We start from the raw sequence: 25,360 nt of genomic DNA, 5'->3' as shown, positions 1-25,360 counted from the left end.
GCAAAGCATTAAATCTCTCACTAAAAATATGATGTTAGCTGTCAGTGTTTCGTGTTGTTGAAAAGTGGCATCAAGTTGGTTAGATTTATCGAAGGGTGAAGTAGAAGTATCCCTTTTCTTTCTATTGCCAGTGAAACACCAAATTACTAGTGAAAATCTTATGAGATATTCAGATGGAACATAACTAGTATTTCACTTGTAGTGTGGGGCGTAAGTATGAGTGTATCTTCACTTCAGGTAAATCTTAAGCTAGTTACTGCTTACTAAGAGGTAACCTGTGGTTACTACTGTTGTTAGGTACTGTTGAGTCCGTCCCATCTCATGGCCACCCTGTGCACCACAGAACAGAACGCTGCCCAGTCTCGCTCCATCCTCACAAAGGTTGCTGTTTGAGTTCGTGGTTGAAGCCACTGTCAGTCCATCTCAGCGATGGGCTTCCTCTTTTTCCTTGACCCTCATTGTTGGCCACACATGGTCCTTTTCCAGGGATTGGTCTCTCCTTCCAGCATATCCAAAGTACTTGAAGATGGCCTGACATCTCACTTCAAAGGAGCATGCTGGGTGGACTTCTTTCCAGACAGAGTTGTTTGTTCTTTTGGCAGCCTATGAGTCTTTTGATAGTCTTAGCCAGCACCATAATTCAATTGCATCGATTCTTCTTCGGTCTTCCTTATTCATTGTCCAACTATCACATGCATGTGAGGCCATTGAAAATATCCCGGCTTGGCTCAGGCTCACTTTAATCTTCAAAGTGACATCCTTGTCCTCTGGCACTTCAAAGACATCTTGAGCAACACGTTTACGCAGTGCAGTACATCATTTGGTTTCTTGTCTGTTGCTTCCATGAGCATGGACCGTGGATCCAGGAAAGGTAAACAGCTTGGCTATTTCCGTCATTTCTTTGTTCCTCATATTGAAAGCCACAGTCCTGGTTCTTCAGCAGCAGGTGCTTCAAGTTCTTGATTGCCGCGAACATTACCTGTATGTGTATGATCTGCACGTCTCAGATGGTTAACATCTTCTTTCGATCCAGATGCCGCGTTCTTCTTCAGATGGTTGAGCTTTTCCGATTATTTGCTCAGCGCACAGATTGACTAAAGATGCTGAAAGGATACAACCCTAATACACACCTTTTCTGATTTTCAGCCCTGCCGTAGTCCCTTGTTCTAGTCAAATAACTGCCTCCTGGTCTATGTACAGGCTTTATGTGGGCACAATAAAGTGTTCTGGAATTCCCCTTCTTCTCTATGCCATTCATAGTTCATTATGATTTACATAGTCAGTAAAACACAAGGAAACATCTTTCTGGAATTCTCTGCTTGCAGCCAAGACCCATCTGACTTCAGCAACGCTGTCGTTCATGCGACATCAGTTTCTGGATCCATCGGGAATTTCCGGCCGCACTCTGTACATACTTTATCGCAACCTTTGTTGGATGATCTTCAGAAAGATTTTATTTGCATGTGATAGTCATTATTGTTCAATAATTTCCCATTGTGTTGGGTTACCTTTATTTGGAGTGGGCATTGTAGGTTGGTCAGGCTTCCATGTTTCTTGGCATAGATAAGTGAGTGCGTCTAGAGCTTTCCCCAGATGTGGAAACATCTCAAGTGGTATTCCATCAATTCCTCACCCGTGTTTGTCCCTGATGCCTTCAGTGTAGCCTGGATTCTTGATAACATGCTTGACGTGGTTGAATGCGTCAGTGGCTCTGCCCGTTTACACTAAGGCTAGTGATTCCTAGAGCTCTTCTCACAGGCACTTCACAGGGTTTGATAACTAAAGCATCATTGAAATCATATCCATGGCTGAAAGCTTTCTCATCACACCCATCCCCACATTATTTGATAGTCCATTTTGCCAGTAAGTAACTTGAATAAATAAAAATATATAATGAATCAAACTCTTTTGTTTAAATCAAGTAAGCATTTATTTTCATTTTTAAAAATTATTTTTGGGAATTACTAAGTGCAGGAGTATAGGAAATTTTAAAGAAACAAATATTACTAATTGTATACCTTAGACTGATTGCAATAATAAATGTGTGGAAATTGATCATTTTTAAGATGGTAGTATTTTAAAAGTTCAATGCACATCACAAGAGCAGGTACCCAGGACTGACACCTTAAGTTTGTGGATTGATGCTATTTCATACCCCTTACCCCGATGTCTTTAAATCATGTAGTTATGACTTGGAATTTGTCTCATTCTAGTGGCTATTTCATTTTCCCACGTACTGAAGAGAAGTATTTAATAGGCAAGTCAGCAGTGTGAATGTGAGATTTCAGTTGGTCCATCTAGGGCAGGCGTCCTTAAACTACAGCCTGCAGGCCACATGCAGCCCGCTGAGGACATTTATCCAGCCAAGGACATTTATCCGGCCCCCCAGGTGTTTTTGCCCCGTTTGCTTTTTTACTTCAAAATAAGATAAGTGCAGTGTGCATAGGAATTTGTTCATAGTTGTTTTTTTAAAAAACTATAGTCTGGCCCTTGAAAGGGTCTGAGGGACAGTGAACTGGTCCCCTGTTCAAAAAGTTTGAGCACCCCTGATCTGAGGGGTGGAATTATTTTCAAGAAATTAAGCATCATCATTTGCATATTGAATATTAATATCTAGAAGAGCTTCAGCTAACATTAATGTGCAGTCTGTAAGTAAATCATTTATAAGCAGTTTATATTCTTAATCTATGTCATTGGCATTAGATGCCCATGTTCAATTACATGGGTCTTTTATTTATAATTCCTTCATAACCTGTCCCTTCCTCTGTAACAGCCAGGCTTTTATTTGGATTATCTATCATATCCATTCATTGACTTTTTCCTTCCTCACCATTTATAATACCTCCTTTTAAACCTTTGTTTTTTCTGTTTCACCGGGGACCTCAAGGCCACTGCAAGCGGGGGTTGCCTAAGCCTGAGCTGAACTGCAGTGGATCAGGATGGATGGGGAAAGGCAGTAAGGTGCTTTCCTTTGGGAATGCCCCATACTCTCATGCCAAGTTCATTCCAATTCATACCCTAGGACAATAACCCAGTTGTCTTTGCTTTTGCCATGTGTCGCAGGCAGTTTCTAAAGTTCTTTTTCTCTTTTTCAAAGAAATTCCCTGGGGTGGTTGGCTCTTCTTTGTCCCCGTCTGCTGTGATCCATTACTTTCATTCAAAGTCGGGGCGTCTTTCCATCAGGAGTCCTTATAAAGCAAGTCTAACACCATTTGATTGCAAAACCAAAATTTTCTATACACTTTAGTTTATCGAGAAAATGGTCTTTTCAGCTACGGCTTTCTGTAAAAACACACAAATTTTACATGTAATTTTGACAAATTACCTTTGGAAAAGGCATGTTTTTTATGTCACAGAAAAAGTATGAAGTGTGTTTAATATGACAGTGCGATTGCAAGAATCTACATATAACCCCCTCACTGGGGGACGGAGAATAGAAAAGTAGGTGAGGGGAGACATTAGACAGGGTAAGATATGACAAAATAATAATAATTTATAAATAATTATGGGTTCATGAGGGAAGGGGTGTGGGGAGGGAGGGGAAAATGAGGAGCTGAAATCAAGGAATCAAATAAAAAGCAAACGTTTTGAGAATGATGACAGCAACAAATGTGCTTGACACAGTGGATGAATGTATAGATTGTGATAAGAGTTGAATGAGCCCCCAATAAATTGATTTTCAAAAGGAAAATAAAATACTTAAAGGTTGATTGGTGGCAATCTATCTGTCTGTCTGTCTGTCTGTCTATCTGTCTATCTGTCTGTCTGTCTATTCATCCATCCATCTATCTATCTATCTATCTATCTATCTATCTATCTATCTATCTATCTATCTATCTATCTATCTGATAGTGCTATTTACCCTCTATGCACATTGTCTCTTTATCATCACAAAGCCAACTCCAGAATGTGGGACTGACCTTCCTAAATAAAAAGTTCAGCCAAACGAACAGTTAGATGACACCAAGTAGGATTCAGAAAGAAACAGTAAATTTGCCCTTCTCTTTTCCCACAGAAATGAAAGCAGTAGGCAACCAAGGTTTAGAATGCTGCTGTTTTTATTGACCAGCAAAACAGAGCCTTTGAGTTGATTCCAACTCACAGCGAACCTTTAGGCTGAAATACATTTGCAAGGTTGTAAATCATCTTTCCAGCAGCACACTGCTTTTCCCCACAGGGCGGTTGGTGGGTTCACACCAACTTTACAATTGGCAGCCAAGGACCTAACCACAGTGCCACCAGGGACCCTGGCGCATGTTTAGAACCCAGTAAAACAATTCTTCTTGTGGGTGCACCCCTCTATTTATTTATTTTCCTTATGCCCCACACATATCATGTATATTCTTCATCTATATAGGACTGCATTTAGGTGATTGGGAAATTTATACTCACGAGGAAGGTTGCTACACCTATAAGTTAGGTGCTTTAAATGTTTGGGACTCTTTTTGTGGTTGTAACATGCGAGTTTTTAAATCTGGATTTTACAGCACACTGAAATGAAATGATAACACCCTTGGTAGAATATTAGAGCATACTTACGGAAAAACTGAATGTCCTCAGAGGTAGAACTTACATGATGCTAACTGGTGAGGTCTGCCAAAAACAGGCTGCTTACTGCCCAGGCAGTCTGTGATAAGAAGCACCACTGCCTTCCTCTTATGTCTGAAAGGTTGGCAAGAATCATTATTTATCATTGGAAGTGTCATCTGCGAATGAAGGGAACCAAAGATAAGAAACTTCTAGAATAGCAGGTTCAATTGCAGAAAGCAAAAGGACATTTGCAAACTCCTTCAAAGAGAATCTTCAGGAGATAAGAAAAGATATGGCATCTAGCAAACAAAAATAGGATGCTTTGAAATAAGGACAATGGTTGAACAAGAAAGAGTTCCTAGAACTCTAAAATTTGACATTTAGTTAATTTTTTTCAGTAAATAAGTTGGAAGTTGAAAGCAATGAAATATTCTAGAAAAATAGAACAAAGGGGCACAAGTGGGAAACTGAGAGGGGAAAAAACCTTCTATGGGGTCAATTCAGTAGTTTCAACTTCCAAAATAGGAGTCCTATTGGGGAAAATGAATCATCGAAGAAATAATATCCCCGAATTAAAGATCCTATGTCACTAGACTGCATAACGCTGCTATCTCACGTAGTCCATGAATTTAGAGAGCCAAGCCAAGGAATGTTGTTGTGCCGTGTCGAGGCAATTTGTAGTGGCCAGATACGACACAGCAGCACTGCCCGATAGGTTTTTTCTTGGCTATAAACTTTATGGGAGGTCTTTTCTCCCACATCATTGGGTAGATTCAAACCACCAACCTTTCAATTATCAGCATATCATTTTACCAGAGTGCCATCAGGGATTCCTTAATCCAGGTTATAGAATCATGCGATTTTATGGGAGGGGGCAGGAATTACTAATAATACTTTTACGGACCCCAAAGTGAGGGGAGTAGGCCTGGTAATATACACCTAATAAGCCACGTTGACCTGAGTTTCTGTACACCCCCTGGGGACCCAGGTCAAGCACTATAGAACACTGGGGCATCGGATCCTGAATCCTCAAGGCACACAACATGTTCCAAAGGCCACACCAGCGGGATCTGATGTGGACATTGTACAGGTGAGCTAGACTCTATCTCAAACACACCTGTAACCTGAGGACTAAAGACTGAAATTACATGGTGTGTGAAGAAGCAAAAGACAGCTATACAAAGAGTATTAAACTGATGGGAGGCGGACCACCATTGACTTAGTGCATCAATGCCATACTTGCTGTATTAATGTATGTGTTGTTCTGGCAGACTTGTGATTGACAATGTCCATGGATATTATTGGAAATTTTGCCTGACAACCAACTTCCAGTGTCTGTGTAAATAGCATCCACATAGGGATTTATTCTGCACAAGTGAATAATTTGGGTATTGTGATATGTAGTTAGCCTATTATTAGTTCAGTTTTCCTTTCTCAACAGTACTTTAAAAATTAGTACTATAGGCTAATCAGTGACACTATGAACAGACGATCCTTATGCATTAAGGAGATGATCGATAAGGTTCTCTACCATAAATTAACAAGGAGGTTTCCCAGTGGAATCAGACACAGATAAAAAGCATAGATCCAGGAATGGAGTAAGTATCATACTTAACCCTAGCTCCATTCTAAGAACAATTAGTTATTAGTACATGACCCTGCTTGATACTCACCCTCATGAAGGAAACACAGAAGATATGGGTGCTTTCGTTGCAAAGTGTGGAGAAGAAACTAGATGGTGCCCGACTATCAGATAACATAGCGTCAGGGTCTTAAGGCTTGTTTCCAAACTACGTGAGATGTCAACCAAGTCCACATTGGAAGAAGCACACTAAGATTCATGATCCAAGTACTGTATATTATATAATTCAAAGCTGAAAGAACAAATAGAATCAGAGGTTAAATTGTTAGATTCTGGGGTACAGAAGACTAGATGAGAATGGAAGCCCAGAGGACATTTGGAAGATATACACAGAAAACAAGCCTCTACTGATTTCCCTCTACCCACATAGAGGGATGAGAATTAATTGGTTACCACACCGAGCATATTGGGGAGACAACTATAGTAGCTTAAAATGATACATTTGACTTGAACAGTTAAAACCTTATCACTTGATCTCCCTGCTGGTTTTCAGTATTGTCTGTGTTTTTTGTCTTCATATAGGGATTTATCTCTGATGTATGTTGTCATTGTGGGTTGTCTTCTTGAGTCTTTGTTACGTGTTGTTTGTTTTTTGGTATATGACACCCAGGATTGATGAGCCCATCGAGATAACAATTAGGGTAAGGGTTCCTGGGGAACACACTAGGGGAGGCACAGGGAGGCGGAGGTTCAAGGGGAGCTGATATCAAGGAGTTCAAGGAGGAAGAGAAAGTGTTGAAACTGTGGTAGCAATTCTATCATACAGCTTGATAGGATTGAATTATGGAGTGGTACAATGTCAGGATTTGCTCCTAATAAAACAGTTTGGGAAAAAAAAGTAAAAGGCTAATGGTAACTTTTATATAAAATGCTTTTTACAAGTTAAAAAAAAAGCATGACATTCTAAATCACTGAGACTAGTACTCTAAAGTATTCAGAAAGTATCCCGGCACATTTCAGAAGTGTGCATCATGGGGAAATTTGGACAGGGCATCAGCTGTTTTGCCAGCTGAGATATACTGGTGACCTTCTGGGTGGTTCAAGCACTTGGCAACTAGTTGAGAGGTTGGCAGTTTGAACCCACCTAGAGGAGCTTTGGGGGACAGGTCTGCAAATGAGCTTCTGAGCATTCTGAACACTCATAGCCTTGAAAATGCTTTGGTTCGGACGTGTGCCCACATGGGTCAGCATGAGTCAGAATTGACTCGACAGCAACCCGCAACAACAAAACGCTGCTACAAGTACCAGAATGGTGCAGTTTGGGGCATGGACTGTGTAGAGCACTGTGTCAGCCATGCTATTAAGACATGATCAGACATGCTAAGACTGAACAACAAAAATTCCTTGGCATTTTTCCTGATTAAACTCTCCAGCAGGGAGAGCAAGTTAATGAGAAGTTATAACGATCCAAGATCCAAGAAAAACAGGGGATTGAGTTTAAGTAACAGTGTTCAGCAGTGACAGTAGTTTCATTGTGGAAGCAAGACGCACTTGAAGAAAGCGTTAGTTCCACATCCACACTGGAAGGCGAGACAGGGACGGGGGGGAGGGGACCACAGGTGAGTTATATGATTCATCCACATGCTCAGCAGATAGTATCACACATGGATTATTATGAGAGCTGGAAGATAGTATTGATATTTGATAAGTTGTCTGGAGCTCGCCATTTAATCCTTGGCATTTTGAACACCCTACCCTGCCACTGCATGGAAGAAAAATGTGGCAGTGTACTTCTGGAAAGATCACAGATTACAGCCTTGAAAACTCTAAACCAGCTCGACTTTGTCCTGTTATGTTGCCGCGGGTCACGACAGACTTCATGGTGGTGTGGAACAGCAGTTGACTCACCCACAGCTGTGTCCTTGAGAATCACACCAATGGGAATACTGTTACTGAAAATGGCGGGATGGTTATTTTGGAAGAATACAGAGAGAGTAGCTTCAAGAGCTAAATCGGTATTTTCCGTAATACAGAAGTCAGTCGTTGTTGTGTAAAAAGTGATTCATCTAGAAATAGAAGTGTGTGCATCTACTTAAAAAGACAGAAGGAAGAAGCATCTCAAAGAATTCCTGGTGGGCAACTCTGAGGTTAAGACATTGGACCACTCATTTTCATTATGTGCTTTTGATCGGGCTCTTTTGTAAGTATGTGCTAGTGTCCCCTTCTGAAAAATGAAATTTAATTTTAAAATGAAAAATGGTATTTAAGATGTCCAAGAAATCGAGTAATTATGACCTAGAGTCAACTTTGGACCTCTTCTGCCTTGTCTTTGCTAGAGTTCCTGGAATAACTATTGCTACGGACATCATCTGTGGTTTTCCTGGAGAAACAGATCAAGATTTTCAAGAAACAGTGAAACTTGTTGAAGAGTACAAATTTCCAAGCCTCTTTATTAACCAGTTTTACCCAAGACCGGGAACTCCGGCTGCAAAAATGGAGCAGGTTCCGGCACAAGTGGTAAGCGATTTTTCTGGAAAGCTATAATTTCTTTTACCTTATAAAAATGCAGCTGCCATACCAACTTTCTCATGGTATAACTCTAAAGATTTTAAATATGGGGAGATTTCCAAGGTGGGCCCATGGGTAAAGCTGGAGAAATCTTGGGGGACTAAAGTGGAATTGGGTGACTACAATAGCACCCTTTTCTTCTTTCAACTAAAATGATTTGTTCAAAATACATTGGAGAGAGATTTAAAGTTTTAAAACCCACACATATATCTAGCACTGACTGGTGTTTGTAAGAAAAATGCTTGGCTATTTCAAAATCAGGTAATATTTAAATATGTGTGAGTAAATGACACTGTCTACTGACCCTGTCTCTTAAGGGGCCCTCTCATTAATAATTTGTTACTTATTGGGAATTCCATGATTCTTCTTCCGCTTGAGGTTGGTGGAGTTCAGATACATAGTTTTCTCAATGTTCCTCAATTTAATTCCCTCCTTTTACCTTAATGGATTCATTTGGCTAAGGTGACTCAAAATAAATAAGTTCCAGATCCTGTAAACACTAGCTCTTTCCCAGAGTGCCCTGGAGTGCATTGTCTTCCCGCAAATGTTTAATGTCTTGATTCGTTGCCTGAAGATGCACAATACCTACAAATTTGACTTAAAGACTTAACTCTGACTTCAAGATACTCTTAGAAATGGATCCTGCTTCTAACGGTGGACGGCATTCCAGGGTAGGAACAAGGTAGCTTCAAAGAGTTTCACTCCATTTTCCACAACGTTTTTGAAATTCTCTTATAGATAGGCAATCTCCAGGGTGATGCATGTGATGAGTCCCTGTTGTGTAGAGTGTGCAGGCCTACTGGGCCATTTATGTATGATTCTTATTTAGCTTTAGTGCAAGAAAAGTCTAGAAGCCTTTCGATCATTTGAAAGTGCACGCGCAGCAAGCGAAGGGGATTGTGATTGTAGAATCTGTAGCAAGTTGGGGTTGGTTTACATGTTCCAAAGTGAGGTCAAAAAACCAAACCAAGCAAACAAAAAAAATGAGGGCAAATTCACATAAGAGCTTCCAAGATGGCGGCTTCCAAGATGGCCAGGCCCTGACTGTACCATTGTGAATATGTGTCATTCTGCACATCATACTGATCCAGTCTCGGCCATCAGCCTCCCCGCACGGTTGACTACACACGCCACCTCTTCCGAGTCTCCCATCCCAAATTTTGAACGGTAATTATTCAAGACCAGTTACCTTCACGAATCACCTAAATTGTCAGAATTCCAGTTTGTTCCCCATTGCCTTGTCGGCTGTGATAGTTAGAAATGTGAATTAAAGACGTGTGTATTGAGTTGGACCTACATCAAGACTTGAATATCTCAATATATCCATCCTGCAGTTACTGGGGAACTGGGTGTTTTCAGCATCCAACATGAACATTCCTGTGTGTATCTGTAGTTCCACTTATGCAAGTCAACAAGTCTGCTGGTGTTTAGCTGGGGCTGTACTTGCTGGCCTGTAGAATGTGTGGCTCTGGTGCTTTACTAAAACCCTGAGTGACCATCTCGTGGATTCCATGCCCGACAAGCCCTTATGTTGCCGCATGACACTGCCCTCCCACCAAGGCCTTAAGGCTGGGGCCTTTCAGAGCATTGCCAGGCCTTCCTTTCAAGGAGTCTCCAGGTGTGCTTTCTGGTGTAGCGAGCATTTGACTGTTGATGACGCCCAGGATGTGGCCAGACGGTTTTCCCACTGTAATTAAATATATTTACATTCTCAAGAGCAATAGCTCCATATCTCTGTGAACACTTAACAAATGCTTCATTTATCTATTTGTATTATAAACTTGTTTCCCTATGAATTCAAGATATTGAATACATTGGTGTGCATTCATTGGCTACTTGGATATTTCTCTTGGCATGTTCCTGCTCAGCTTTGGTACTCGCTTTTATACGGGCTTAACTGGCTTGCCTACAATGTCTTCCTAACCCAGCCCCCACCCAATAGTAATAATTATGTATATGCTTTGGATAGAAAGCTTGTGTAGGGCATAGTAATTTGTAGGAAGTATCCTCGTATTCTGTTAACCTTCATTTCTCTCTTATAATAGTATACTATCTTTTTATTATGGTAAAAGTATGTGTAACATAAAATTTGCCATCTTAACCATCTTTGAGAATACCATCCAGTGATATTAATTGCATTTGCAATAGTGTACAACCACCAGTACAGTTTGTTTCCAAGCCTTTTTCTTCATCCCAGACAGAAGCATATCGATGCCTTTTGAATGACAGGTAGTCTTAATTTCTATAGTCTTAATTGCCCATGCTTTCCTTCTGCCTTAATGCTCTCTGCATTCTGTTTAAAAATGTATGTTTAACTTCCCCCACACAGTTGTACAGATGTTCTCTTGTAGAGATGATATCACTGCATCTTTTACATTGAGGTGTTCAATCCAACTGTAATTACTTTTTATATAAGTTATGAGATGGAGGAGTCGAGATTCTTCTTTCTAAGTTGTTTTTTCCTAGAGGGACATTCATTTGAGTCAAGAGCGCTTATTGAAAATCTGGCCCTTTCCTCTTGTCTTTCTCCTGAATCAGAGGGCTACCTGTAAGTGGGTCTGTCCTGGACTTGTGTTTCCTACTCCTTTGGCTGAATTTGCTGTCTTTCACCTAATACACAGGCTTACTTCCTGCACAGTATATGCATAATAAATAAAAATTTGCACTGGAAATTCAGTTCCTACATAACACTTTCTGCACACCTTGTTCCATGACATTGGTTACATTTTTCAAACTGTGTCTACAGTCTTGTTACTTTTTTTCTTGCTGAATTTACTCAGCTTTCCCGCACTTCCTTGGCGCCTCATCTTTGTTTACGGGTAACTGCAGGCTGCTTAGCCTCCTGCAGGTGATGGTGGCCGGGAGCGCAGGACTCACGGGTGACGATGTTTGTTTGATAAGCCAATCTATTATGTCCATGAAATATGACCACCCGCTTACGTCAGTCTAAGTGTAAGCACATTTTATGGTGCTAATTGGAGGGGTTCCCCCACGTCTCTATTGGTCCAGTAAGTCTGGCCTTTTTGAGTGTTTTTGTTTTGTTTTCATGTTTCTCCCATTTTAACTGGAACTTGCTATTGCGTCCCTTCCATACACATATGTGCATAGATGTCTTCCTATGGGACCATGCACACTTTCCTATGTGTTTTTATTATTGTTGCAAAATTGTACACAATGGCATTTTCTACAATGGTCCTTTATTTTGTATACGTCTTCGTGTCTACTTTCACTTTCGACCAGTCATGCAGGCTTCACCCATATTGGACGTTGCCTTTCCCCTCACCAAAAATACTTGGTATCTGTTATCTAGAACCGGGTCTCTGGTGGCCCTTTCGAGTGTGTTTTGGATTGCTAACCTGCAAAGTTGGTGGGACAAACCATCAGCTGCTCCACGGAAGATAGAAGAGGCTAGCAACTCCCATTACAATGGGCAGTCTCTGAAAGCCTCCATAGGCTCTTTGTGAGTCAGGATGGACTGGATGGAAGTTGGTTTGGGGGTTTTATGAACTAGAAAGTGTCCCCCATCTTACCCCTTGTAGTCATCAACAACTTTTGCTTTTGATGCATATACATACCTCTTCTTGACTAAGACCATGCCATATCTGTACTCCTCTAATTAACTTACTTCATGCGACATAGTGTCCTCCAGATTCAACATGTTGAGTTTTACCACCTCATCTTCACCGTTGTGTGTACAGCCCACAACCTGTTTATCCATGCATCTGTTGGTGGGGCTTGAGGGTGTTCCTGTCTTTTGGCTATTGTGAATAATGCTGCGACGAATATGGGTGTGCGCAGGTTTATGTGTGTCACAACTGATTTCGCTAGGATACGTATGTAGGTGTAGGATTGCCAGATCATAATGGTGCATTTTACAACCCCGCCAGCAATGTGGAAGACGTCCACTCTCCCCTCCGCCTCACCAGCATTTGTTAGCTTCTATTTTATTGATCATAGCTATTCTTTGCAGGGGTGAGAGTGTTGTCTCACTGCAGTTTTGATTTTCATTTTTTTTGGATGGCAAATGGTTGTGAGCATTGTTTCATTTATTTATTGGCTGCCTGGATATCTTCTTAGGTGAAGAGGACATGTCTGTGTATCTTTTCCTCTATTTTTTTAACTTTGTTTTTTTGTTGTTGTTTTTAGCTAGATTAGATTGTTCTTTTGTAGGTGTTTTATAAGAAAATAATTTTAGAGATTTGATCCTTAACTGACGTGTTGTTTGAAAAATTTCCCCAGTCTGCAAGTTCTCTTTTCACTCTCTTTTGATAAATCAAAGTGTTTAAGTTTTAAGGGGTTCTAGTTATCCAATTTTTGTTTTTATTGTGAATCGTTCTTAGGACAGCATCTTCAATCACTTATGTTTTATGGGTTTGTATAAAATCTCTACCTCCACTTGTCTGTACTGCTCTGTTATTTCCCTTTCACTGACCACCATGCACTTCAGTTGCTACTCTGTTTCCAAAGTCTGAGTGTAAGGATCAGCTTTGATTTGGACCCTTTTTGTTTGATGCATCAATTGATATAAATTCTCCTCTGAGCACGGCTTCTGCTGCGTTCCAAAGGCTTTGGAATGTTGGGTTTTTATTCTCATTTGATCTAGGAACTTTCAAATTTCATTCTTTATTCCTTCTATTAACTACTAGTTTTTAAAGTAAAATGTCATTCTGTTTCCATGTCTTTAATATTTTTCTTTGTCCTTTGCTATTGATTTTTAGTTTTATACTCTTCTGATCAGAGAAGATCCTTTGTATTATTTTGATTTTTTATACGATTTTCTTTTTCCATCAATGGTCTAAATAATTTCAATAAACTTTTCCCTTTTATCATAGCTATCTTTACATAAACATCAGCATTAATAGCAACACATTCTGATATTTCTAAATGATTTTAGTACAACTCTGATAAATGAGCTAAATTATGTATCTCTTAATCATTTAAACGACCACAAAGATATAACACCATTTAGTTATTTGCATTTGTGTGGAAGTGATGGTTGGATTATTTCATCAATCCTTTATTGCCTACTGAAAAAAAAAAGAATATAGCCTCCTTAAATGTAAACGAAGACAAATTAGACAATATATTTTCATGAACAGTGTAGGCAAAATTTTGGGAGTTTTCCCCTTAGCTCTTAGTTTTTGCAAGATTACTAATACATGAGGCATTCTAGCAAAAAAACCTAAGCCAAAATGGGAATGACCTTAGACTTTTCGATGAAGGTCAAATTTGCATGTTTGTTTCTTATTACATAGTCTTCCTTCATTAGTCTTCATTAATCTTAAGACATGCCAGTGTTGTTTTTCAATTGTGACTGAGAGTCTTAATCTTCCTATAAAAGGTCGCTTAAGTTTAGCAAATCTTTTGATCCCAAGGCATCCATTTCAGCCTTTGTTTTTCAAAAAAGTGAAATAAAAAAAACAGTGAGATTATAATAGATTCTTCATTTCAAGAGGCATATGACTTAAAAGAAAGGAGAGAGGCTTTTGGAATGCTGAATCTTGGTGTAAAATATTAAATTGGGATGCTCAGTCCACCTGCTCGCTTGTCTTATGTCTTGCAGCCAGGTAGCAGAGGTGATGCGTTTAAGTCTCTGCCTGCATAGAACAACCATAGTTGACTTCCCAGCAACCTGCAGTTGTTAGAATTGTTATCCTTAGGATACTGAGGCTGTGGCCTGCGCTCCCTGCTTCAGCCCCGAGATATGTGCGTGAGTGTGCGTGCAAAGCCTCGAGGGAAATCCTTGAGGTGGAGAGAGGCAGCATTGCCCCAGAAGATACTGTCCACAGAAGACATTTCTGTGAGGGAGTAAATTCTCTTCTGCCTGCAATATTCTGAAGGCAAGGTGACCATTTGAAATAGATGTTCCATAAGAGATGTTCTTAAATCATATTCAGAAGGTCGATTCAGGGACATACTGTGGCTCTCCCAAGCCTAACAAGGTATGGGTGCTACTGCTAAGGGTGGAGAAGAAAGCAGGGAGTGCCCAGCTATCAATTGGAATACTGCCTGAGGTCTTAAAGGCTTCCATCAAACTAGCAGCCATCCGAGTGAGGAGTGACCTAAGTCCACAAGGATCAAGCCTCCGGCAGATCCTCTCTGACCCCAGTCAAAGGACTTGAACAGCTTTAGTATCAGGCAGAGATTATTGTAAACTTGATTATGGTAGATGGAACTCTGGTTTAATGTGCTACCTGGTCAGTTGACCTTCCTCTTGACCAATCCTGAATTTTTGTAGGTTTACATATTTATTGCTTGTTCTAAGATGGAAAGTTTCTCTCTGGTTTATTTCAATATTGCTGGTGACCTTTGCTTTCTTCCTTTTCTTTTTTAAAAAAAAATGATTTCTTCTGTTTCCCAGCGTATGAAGCACAGAAAAAGTGGATGTGTAGAGACAATGACTGATCTAATAGAGTATCAGGGACTAGGGATGGGGTGGGACAAGTGAGGGACAGGAGGTTGAGAGGACTTAAGAAGCAAATGATGAATACAGGATGAGGGAGGGTGCCCTAGAAGTAATTGTGATGATCTTAGACAACTCTGTTTCAAAGCAACCCAGCTATCAAAGTAGATGATATGTGAATTTTAAATCAATAAAACTATTGGGGAAAACAGCATATTGAAAGAACATCGTCTCCCTCTCAAAGTAGCTTAAAACTTCGTGTTGTTTCTGAGTATGATCCTAAAATTTAACAATAAGTGGCATTATAACATTTTAGTGTACTTCATAGCATAATGACATTGTTTACACTGTCTCAGATTTTAAAAGTTTATTTAGTTAAATTATTTTTTAATACTTTTATTGGGGCTCATACATCTCTCATCACAATCCATACATTCCTCCAGGGTGTCAAGCACATTTGCACATATGCCGCCATCGTCATTTTCAAAGCGTTCTCTTCCAACCTGACCTCCTGATATCAGCTCCCCATTTCTTCCCCCTCCCTTCCCCACCTACCCTCCCTCACAAACTCTTGATAAGTTATAGATTATTATATCTATATCTTACATTGTCCTCCGTCGCCCCTTACCTACTTTTTCCATTATTCGTCCCCCTGGGAGGGGGTTCTGGGTTGATCCTTGTGGTCGATTCCTTCTTTCTCCACCCACCTTCCCCTAATCTTCCTGGTATCTCTACTCTCCTTGTTGGCCCTGAGGGGGTTATCTATCCTGGATTCCCTGTATTGCGGGCTCTTCTCTGTAGCAGTGTGCATGTTCTGGTCTAATCCGATTTGTAAGGTAGAATTGAGATCATGGTAGTCGGGGGAAGGAAGTACCAAAAAACTAGAGGAAAGTTGTGTGTTTCATTGGTGCTATACTACACCCTGACTGGCTCATCTCTTCCCTGTGACCCCTCTGTGAGGGGCTGTCCAATTGTCTACAGATGGCTGTTGGGTCTCTACTCCAAGACCCTTGTCCTTCACATTGGGTATAGTTTTGTTTTGGGTCTTAGATGCTTGATACCTGATCCCATGGACACCTCATGATCACACAGGCTGGTGTGCTTCTTCCATGTGGGCTTTGTTGCTTCTCAGCTAGATGGCCGCTTGTTTCTCTTCTAGCCTTTAACACCTCAGACGCTATATCTTTTGATAGTTGGGCACCATCAGCTTTCTTCACCACATTTGCTTATGCACCCATTTTGTCTTCAGCGATCATGTCGGGAAGGTGAGCATCACAGAATGCCGGATTGTTAGAACAAAGGGAGTACTTGAGTCGAGGTCCAATGTCCATCTGCAACCTTAATACTTAACCTATAGATATGAGTACATAGTTCTGTTCCCCTCTCAGTGTGTACATATATATATTACATATGTAAATATATAATGTAAATATATTTATTTACATACACCTGTGTTTAGACCTCTGTAAAGGTCCATTGCCTCCTGGTTCTTTTCTCTCAATTTCCTTTTACTTTCCTCTTGTCCCACCATCATGTTTGGCCTTCATTTGGGTTTAGAAATTCTTTGCTGCTACATTGCCCTTGACTAAGCCCCACTAGGCATCCTACAACTTTCCTTCCATTGATTTTAGTTCACTTGTTCCCTTGTCCCTTGGTTGGTTCCCCTCCCCACCTTTCTTTCTCCCACCTCCCTTCTCCCGTATCCCCCCAGAACCATTGGTCCCATACTTTTCATCTCTGAATTATTTATCCGGTCTATCTTATCTAGATAAACATGTAGATACATAAATAAGTGCAAAAACCAGCCAAAGCCAAATAAAACAACAAAGGAAGTCAAAACCAACAGAACAATAACAACAATAAAAATAACAATAATAAAAAGAAAGCCACTGACAAAACTGGAAAAGCTTATAAATAGTTCAAGGTCTGTTTATTGATCTTTACGAGTGTTTTCCAGTCGAGTCTGATGGGGTGCCACACTCTGTCTCCAAAGTCTATTTTTGGTGTTCTCTGGGGATTTCATCAGTCTGCTCCCCCTCAGTGCCTTGCTCCATCATGATGGGGCCAGACCGTGCACTGTTCCTACACTGTCTCCACCATGGTTCAGTGAAGGATATTATGTCCCGTGGTGGGGCCGGCCCTACAGTCTAGTCTCAGATTTTTTAAATTACACATTCAACTTTGGGGAAGGGGAGATGAAATACTTGCAAGTGATTTTTATGCTCTAGATTTTGTTCAATATTTGTATCCTAAATTGGTTCCCAAACACCTCTATAGAACCTTTTCTCAAGGAGTGTTTTTTTTTTTAAACTTTCTTTAAAGAGTATCATCTTGGGTTCTTATGCAATTGATAAGATTGGCTTCCTTCTAGTTAGTCTTTTAAATTCCTCTTTTCTGCACCCATTTTTTCTCTTTCCTTTTGATCATTAGAATTCTACGTTCGGTTATCGATTTGCAGTGTCTAGGTTCCAGCAGCTCATTTGACAGAATTTTTCACTCTATAGCATCGTTGGTGCAGAACAGCTAGAGTGTAGTAGAGTGTATTGTTAATGGTTGAGGACCTCCTTCTATGGGTGAACTTACACTTGTTACAGGAGCCCTGGGGACACAGTGGTTAAAGCACTCAGCTGATAGCCCAAAGGCTGGTGGCTGGACTGCACTGGAGGCTCTGCTGAAGAGAAATGTGACAGTCTGCTACCTTTAAGACTCACCGTCTCAGAAAACCTCAGAAGGGACTCAATAGCAGTGGGCAGGGCTCACTTAACATCTGGAAACTTCCAGGTCCACAAGGCCCTGGGAGGCACGTCACTCTCTTTGCTTCTCTGTCATACGGTTTTCAGGACACCTTTCACATGTTATTCAGAAAGGCCCCCGTGCTGCCTTTTCATAAATCATTCATCTGAACATGTTACATCCCTCTCCGGCTTTGTCATGTCCTAGTTTATTGAGAATTTGATAATGTTTTCTTTGATTAGTAGTTGACCGACTTTTTCTTGACTGTGAACTAGAAAGACTAAAACGTAACTATGAAATTAGCTGCTTATGATGGCTCGACAAAACCAGCTTTGGGAGACAGAATAATGAGCCCCCAAAGATGTCGGTGCCCTAATTCTCAGAACCAAAGACTGTCTTTACATTGTAATGGGGCTTTGCCCATGTGAGATGGCGGTTTGCTCTGCAATATCTGGATGGGCCCAGTGTCAACTTGAGGATCTGTGTTAGATGGAGGCAACAAAGCCAAAGCTGGCGAGAGGAGATGTCAGAACGGAAGCAGAGTGATAGTTTTGAGGACAGGAAGGAACCACATGGTAAAATCTGAGGAAGGGGGGGTGCTCAGAGGCTGAACAAGGCAAGCAGCCGACTCGCCCCAAGGTCCTCCCGAAGCAGCACCACTCTGCCAGCACTTTGGTTTTAGTTCAATGATGCGAATTCGAGATTCCTAACCTATCATACAGTTGGTTAATCAATTTGTGTGGTTTTAAGCCACGAAGTTTTGGTTAATTTGTTACGGAGGCAGTAGGAAGTTCACACAACAACTCTGATGATCTCTGAACCTAACAGAATAATCTATCAAGCACTAGCTTGTGTTTATTTAGTAATCAGCAAGCCTCAGCCAATGTCCTAAGCACTGCCTGCTCACCATCTCATTTTGCTCCCACAGCTCGCCAAGCTAAGCACTGCTAGTCCCCTCGTTTTGCAGGCGAGGACACTGGGGCTTCTAGTGGTTTAACTGCCTCAAGAGCACACCGTGAAGCTCCAGCTTTCTTCTCCATTCTTAGCTCTTGCCACTCTGTCCCCCAGACTTTACGCCCCTACACGGGACTGCTACCACACTTGCACTTAATTAGTGTGCCTCCAATTCCTTAGTCATTCACCCTGGCAAAGGACAGGGCTGGAGGGGAGAGAACCTGCTCGATTTGCATTTGCCCTTGAAGCCTCTGTGTACCCTCACGGTCACCCAGCCAGGTGGTCTTCCCTCCCCCGTGTTCCTTAAGAAATGAGGAGCTGAAACCAAGGGCTCAAGTAGAAAGAACGTGTTTTGAGAATGATGATGGCAACCAATGTACAAATGTGCTTGACATGATGGATGGATGGATGGATGGATTGTGATAAGCGTTGGATTGTGATAAGCATTGTATGAGCCCCAGTAAAATAATTAAAAAAAAAATCTGTGCTCAGTTCTACCATGCTCCTTACCATACTGTGTATCCCTGTCTTTTGATGAGTTAGAGAGCCAGCCTTCTTACCCATATGTACCCAGCAGGGTACCTGCATACAGCAGGGACTCAAATGCGTGTTGAGTATAAACATGACATAAAATTGCGTCCTGCAGACTGAGCTAGCATAGGCTGCCATGAAATGTGGAGGGTGGTGGGTGGGACAGGGGGAGAGGGTGTGCCACTGAGGCGTGTCTCCCAGCAGCCTGCCAAGAGACGGAGGATCAAGGAAAGCATGGGATATAGAACGAGCATAAAATGTTTGTATTTAGAAAGACACGAGACAGTTTTTTTTGTTGGAACGGGGTGGGTTTGGAGGACAACTAGTAGGGTCATGGAGAATAAATGTGGCAGGGAGCTGCCGGCAAGAGTAAGATGGCCTTTTACAAACAGTAAGAAACACAAGCAAAGCAGTTGTCATCGAGTTGGAATTGACTCATGGCAACCACACATGTGTGAGAGTAGGATTCTCCTCCAAAGTGTTTGGAAGTAGATACCCAGGCATTTTTTCTGTGTAGAGGCACCCCTGGGTGGACTCCATCCTCCAACTTTTCAGTTCGCTGCCAAGAATGTCATCCATGCTCCCCAGCGAGGAACTCACACATGCCCTTAGACTCAAACCTCACTCACTGCCGTTGAGTCCATGCTGACACCTAACGGCCCGATAGGACAGGACCTTACGGAATTACCCCTGGGAATTTGCAGGACTGCAACTCTTTACGGGAGTAGAAAGCCTGGTCTTCCCCCTTGCAGTGGGGGCTGGTTTCGAACTGCTGAGTGCGAATCGCAGTCCAATTCTTAACGACTGTGCCACCAGGACTTGTTAAATAACTTTTCTTTAGAGTGTCCTCTCTGTGGTGGAGAGTGATTTAGTGGTCGTGATCATGCCTTTACTGTAAAAAGATCCTGCTGGGCATGGTGTCGCGAGTGAAGATGAAAGAGAGAGGGATTGAAAGCGTCAGAAAGGCCAATTGGGAGACTGACTGTCTGAGAGATGCCCCTAGAAATTAAGGAGTGAACTTTAGAGGTCCTTGGGTCTCATTCTTGAGACTTACCACAACAGCCTTCCTTGGGACTCTAGTGGATTTAGCTGCATGTCAGCAAAGTTACTGTGTTCAATGACAAATCTCACCTCATTATACGGAAGGTCACCCAGTTGCTCTTTGATTGACTCCAGGCTCACAGATCCAATAGCAGAAAGCCAGATGTTTAACAAATGCCCTTGAACATTGCCTGAAATTTAGGGCAGTACAGATTGTTTCTGCCTTTTGCTGTGATGGTGCTGGTGGTGTTGTTATATTTGTAATGGTCATGAGACTGTTCCCTGGGCCAGGCCTGTACTTCTTCTCATTTGAAATAGAAATACCAACTCCTCTTAACCCTTTCCCACCCCTCCCTTCATTTGACTCTGTCTTCCCAGCTCTTTCTGCAGGATAGGCAGCGGGGGTGCGGTGGTTACATGTTGGGCTGTAATCCGCATGGGCAGCACCTTGAAAGTACCATTAGCTCTTGGGGAGAAAGATTGGGCTTCGACTCTGTAAACAATTACAGTCCTGGAAACCCATACGGAGTTGCTATGAGTCAGCACTGACTTGGTGACAGTGACTTGTTTGTTTGTTTTTAAGCACCGTAAACAAGGAGCTGTGGTGGCACTGTGGTTAAGCATTTTGCTGCTAACCGTGAGATCAATGGTTCCAATCCACCAACCGCTGTACAGAAGAAAGATGTGGCAGTCAGTCTGCTTCCATCAAAATCACAACCTTGGTCATTTATAAGTTATTATTATTTTGTCATATCTTACACTGTCCAACATCTCCCTTCACCCACTTTTCTGTTGTCCGTCACCCAGAGAGGAGGTTATATGTAGATCCTTGTAATCAGTTCCCCCTTTCTACCCCCACCCTCCCTCCACCCTCCTGGTATCACCATTCTCACCACTGGTCCTCAAGGAATCATCCGCCCTGGATTCCCTGTGTTTCCAGTTCCTATCTGTACAAGTGTACTTCCTCTGGTCTAGCCAGATTTGTAAGGTAGAATTGGGATCATGATAGTTGAGGGGGCAGGAAGAAAGCATTTAAGAACTAGAGGAGGAACTGATGCCAAGGGCTTAAGTGGAGAGCAAATGTTTTGAGAATGATGAGGGCAACGAATGTACAAATGTGCTTTATACAGTTGATGTATGGATGGATTGTGATAAGAGTTGTATGAGCCCCTAATAAAATGATTTTTAAAAGAAACAAACAGTCAATGTAACCCTTTTATGAGCCAAAAAATGAACTAGAGGAAAGTTGTAGGTGTTATTGTTGCTACATTGCACCCTGACTGTCTCGTCTCTTCCCCACTAACCTTCTGTAAGGGGATGTCCAGTTACCCACAGATGGGCTTTGGGTCCCCAATTTGAACTCCTCCTCATTCACAATGATATGATTTTTTTGTTCCTTAATGCCTGATACCTGATCCCTTCAACACCTCATGATCACACAGGCTGGTGTGCTTCTTCCAGGTGGGCTTGGCTGCTTCTCAGCTAGATGGCCGCTTGTTTACTTTCAAGCCTTTAAGACCGCAGATGCTATATCTTTTGATAGCCGGACACCATCAGCTTTCTTCACCACATTTGTCTTCAGCAATTGTGTCGGGAAAGTGAACATCATGGAATGCCAGGTTAATAGGAAAAAAGTGTCCTTGTATTGAAGGAGTACTTGAGTAGAGGCCCAATGTCCATCTGCTACCTTAATATTAAACCTATAAATATCAAGGGTTCATGAGGGAGGGCGGAGCAGGGAGGGAGGGGAAAAATGAAGAGCTGATACCAAGGGCTCAAGTAGAAAGCAAATGTTTTGAGAATGATGATGGCAAAAAATGTACAAATGTGCTTGACACAATGGATGGATGTGTAGGTTGTGATGAGTTGTATGAGCCCCCAATAAAATGATTTTTTAAAAACCAAAAACAAATAAACATACGAGTTCAAAACAACAAAAAAGGAAAGAATATTAAATCTCAGCATTACAGAGTCTTGCTCAGGAATAGACTTGTTGGGCAGCCTGAGTGGTTTTGAAAATTACATGTTATTTGTTCGTTTCCCCCAATCGGTGGACTTTCATAATTACTCAGGAATCAATGAACGTTTGTGTTTGCAGAAGAAAAAATCTCAACCTTGTTAACCATGGAGGGGCAACTGTCCTCCGTCCTGTATAGTTCTGAGAACTGGAATTGCGTGGGCTAGCCGTGCATCTTCAAAACGACCAGCTCTGCACATTTGTATTTCTAAGCCTAGAAAATGTTCTAGATTGGGGATCATTTGTGGACACTGGCACTTGGATTGGATGGTTCTCTTCGTTTCTTGTACGGAAGTCTTTCTTAGACTGAGCACTTCCTTTTCCCTGACTCCCACACTAAAAGACGGAGGAGCATGAACGGAGCAAGTGTTTTGAGATTTGAGGAGTAGGGAAAAGAGCAAGAATTGTTGTGAAGCCTCACTGTGTTGGGGGAGGGGGGACTTGTGTCAATGTGAGCTATACCTTTGAATTGGCCCCGAGGATCAAACCCTACCATCTGAAAGACGGTAGAGATGCTAAGAGAATTTTACACATGCGATTAACGTGGAGCTAGTGTAAGCTATGTCTTGGCAAGATCTTTGTGACAGAAAACGAGTGCCGTTTCTAAGAAGGAGTGCTTTCTGGAGGCCTGAACAATGCGCATGGTATCAGCTGATGCTCTGCCTCCCACCCTCAGTCCTGCACATGGGAGCCAACACAGGAGGCAGCTGCCGGCAGTGGGATCTCTCAATTCTTACTGATGCCCGTGATTTTCACCCCGCTCCAGCCTTGACCATCCTCCCAGATTCCTCAGCCTATTCTCTGTGTGCCTTCCCTGCTCCTTTGACCGTTCTACCCTCTGAGCATGACCTCTTGCCTGCCTGCCTGCCACACAGCCCGGCCCCGTTCATTTAAATGTCGTCTGACTTTCGTTATCACATACATCAACTTCCAGTAGTCAGGATAAGCTGTATGCCACACGAGTATAGACGGTCTTGGAACCATGATTTTCTGCGAATGGTATTTATTCAAAATGAAAAAGTTTAAGTTTAAAGAAAATCATAGAATTCTATTGATACTAAAAACACTTTGAATGTGACTCTTGTGTTAATTACAAGCCACTGCAAGACAAACCCAGCAAGGCTATGCTTGGGAACTCAAGATTCTTCTTGGGCATCTCAGCATTTCATATTTTCTTAAATGACCCAAGTTCAGGCTAATAAAGAGTCTGATGTATATACATTCTGAAAGACAGAAAATGATTTTTAAAAACATTTTATAGATTAAATACACTCAACTTGTTTACTTTGGGCATTTATTTTATCCTGATTTTGTGAATTTCTAATTATAAACATGAGATAGGTGGTTATAACTTTTTTCTCTCAGGTACTGAGTAGTGATGGGTACTCACATTGGGAAAGAGTCAGTGAATTTATATTAAATAATGAGAATATAAATTCTAACCTTTGAAAAGTCTTCTTTATTATATTTGTGTCTCTTTGCACTTGTGATTGTTTGCTACGTTTTATGTAAGTATCAAAAAGTTGAGAAGATCTACATAATTCTTTCATGCCTCTTTTATGAATTTGATTTATTAAAATTGTAATGTTCAATTCAAACTTACTTTTTATTATCTGAATAACAACTTTGGAAATGAGTAGACTCTGTGGAGTAACTTCTAAAGGTAAAGAACCTTATAATGATCTATCTTACTTTTTGATCTTAATTTTTTTCTATGATACAATGATGGTTCATTAATACATCCATATTTATAACCTTCCAAGGGACTTGTAAATGTAGTTCCAAAATTGAAGTTAATGTAAAATGTATATATAGGTCAAGAGAATATATTTAGTACTCTCATAGGTAGCTTTGTTTTTAACTCTTACCCCTTAGAATCATGTTAATTTAATAATTAAGGGCTAACAAATAAAATACAAACAGGTAAGTATTCAAATGGATAAAATATACTCTATTAATTATATTTTATCTCAGATCTTACAAGCAAAGATGAATGTTTTGATCTCTTATTTTTTGCTACGCAGGATAAAGAGCCTTTATAGAAGTAGAACATATGATTTGAAGTCAGAAGGGCAGGGGAGAGGGAACATACTGTTTCAATGGTAATATGAGCCAGACATAATTTAGTCTGTGCTTTTTCATGTACTCTGCCTGTGTCATTATGCCAGCAATACTCTTAGGTAGCTGTAGACTCTGTTCTTTCTGACTTAATGCTTCTTGCCTTTATAAACAGAAAAATACTCATTCCAGAAATTCAATGTTAAGCCCTTGAAAAATCTTAAACCTCTTAATAGGATTTAAAACTTACAGGACAATTTTCCAGAGGAACACAAAGACCTCCAATATGCCATTATTGAGCTCCATGAGCTTTTAACATTTTGTTTTATTTGCTTTTTCTCTAGACCAGTGGTTCTCAGCCTTCCTTAATGCCCGTAACCCTTTAATACAGTTCCTCATGTTGTGGTGACCCCCCAACCATAAAATTATTTTTGTTGCTACTTCATAACTGTCATTTTGCTACTGTTATGAATTGGGCAACCCCTGCAAAAGGGTCGTGACCCCCCCAAGGGGTCGTGACCCACAGGTTGAGAACCGCTGCTCTAGCGAGCTTGACAGAAGCACAGCCACATGGATATTTTCCCCTGATCAGTTTGAGAAGGTGGCAGAAATCCTATCCTTTTAAACCCTTAATATAAATGGGTTATTTCTTAAGAACAAGGATCTTGCATAACCACCACATTGTTATCAAGCCCAGGAAATGTTAATGTGGGCACAATAATGTTATCTAATCTACAGTCCATATTCCAGTGTTGTCCAGAGTCCCAACAATGTCCTTTGCAGCAATGATGTTTCCAGTATTGGAGTTAGTCCAACACTATGTTCTGGGTTTAGTTATCACCCTTCTTTAGACTCCTGTAACCTGGAGCAGTTCTCCAGCCTTTATTTCTCTGTAAGGATGTCGACATTGTTTCAAGAGTACTAGACAGCAGTTTTATGGGAT

General features: G+C 41.2%; 1 protein-coding gene across 2 annotated transcripts in view; it reads left to right on the top strand.

Annotated features, from left to right (window-relative positions):
• Nucleotides 1–25,360, top strand: part of CDKAL1 (CDKAL1 threonylcarbamoyladenosine tRNA methylthiotransferase) — a 770,441-nt gene that overhangs the window by 569,970 nt on the left and 175,111 nt on the right. For both annotated transcript variants that reach the window (XM_075533360.1, XM_075533370.1), the window contains exon 12: nt 8,449–8,629. In XM_075533360.1, the coding sequence (XP_075389475.1) occupies nt 8,449–8,629 (181 nt within the window). The remainder of the gene's footprint in view (nt 1–8,448; nt 8,630–25,360) is intronic.

The sequence above is a fragment of the Tenrec ecaudatus genome, chromosome 1 (assembly GCF_050624435.1).
Source record: "Tenrec ecaudatus isolate mTenEca1 chromosome 1, mTenEca1.hap1, whole genome shotgun sequence".
Taxonomy (NCBI): Eukaryota; Metazoa; Chordata; class Mammalia; order Afrosoricida; family Tenrecidae; genus Tenrec; species Tenrec ecaudatus.
Note: the sequence above shows the minus strand (reverse complement) of the source record. Positions and strands in the feature narration are given on the sequence as shown.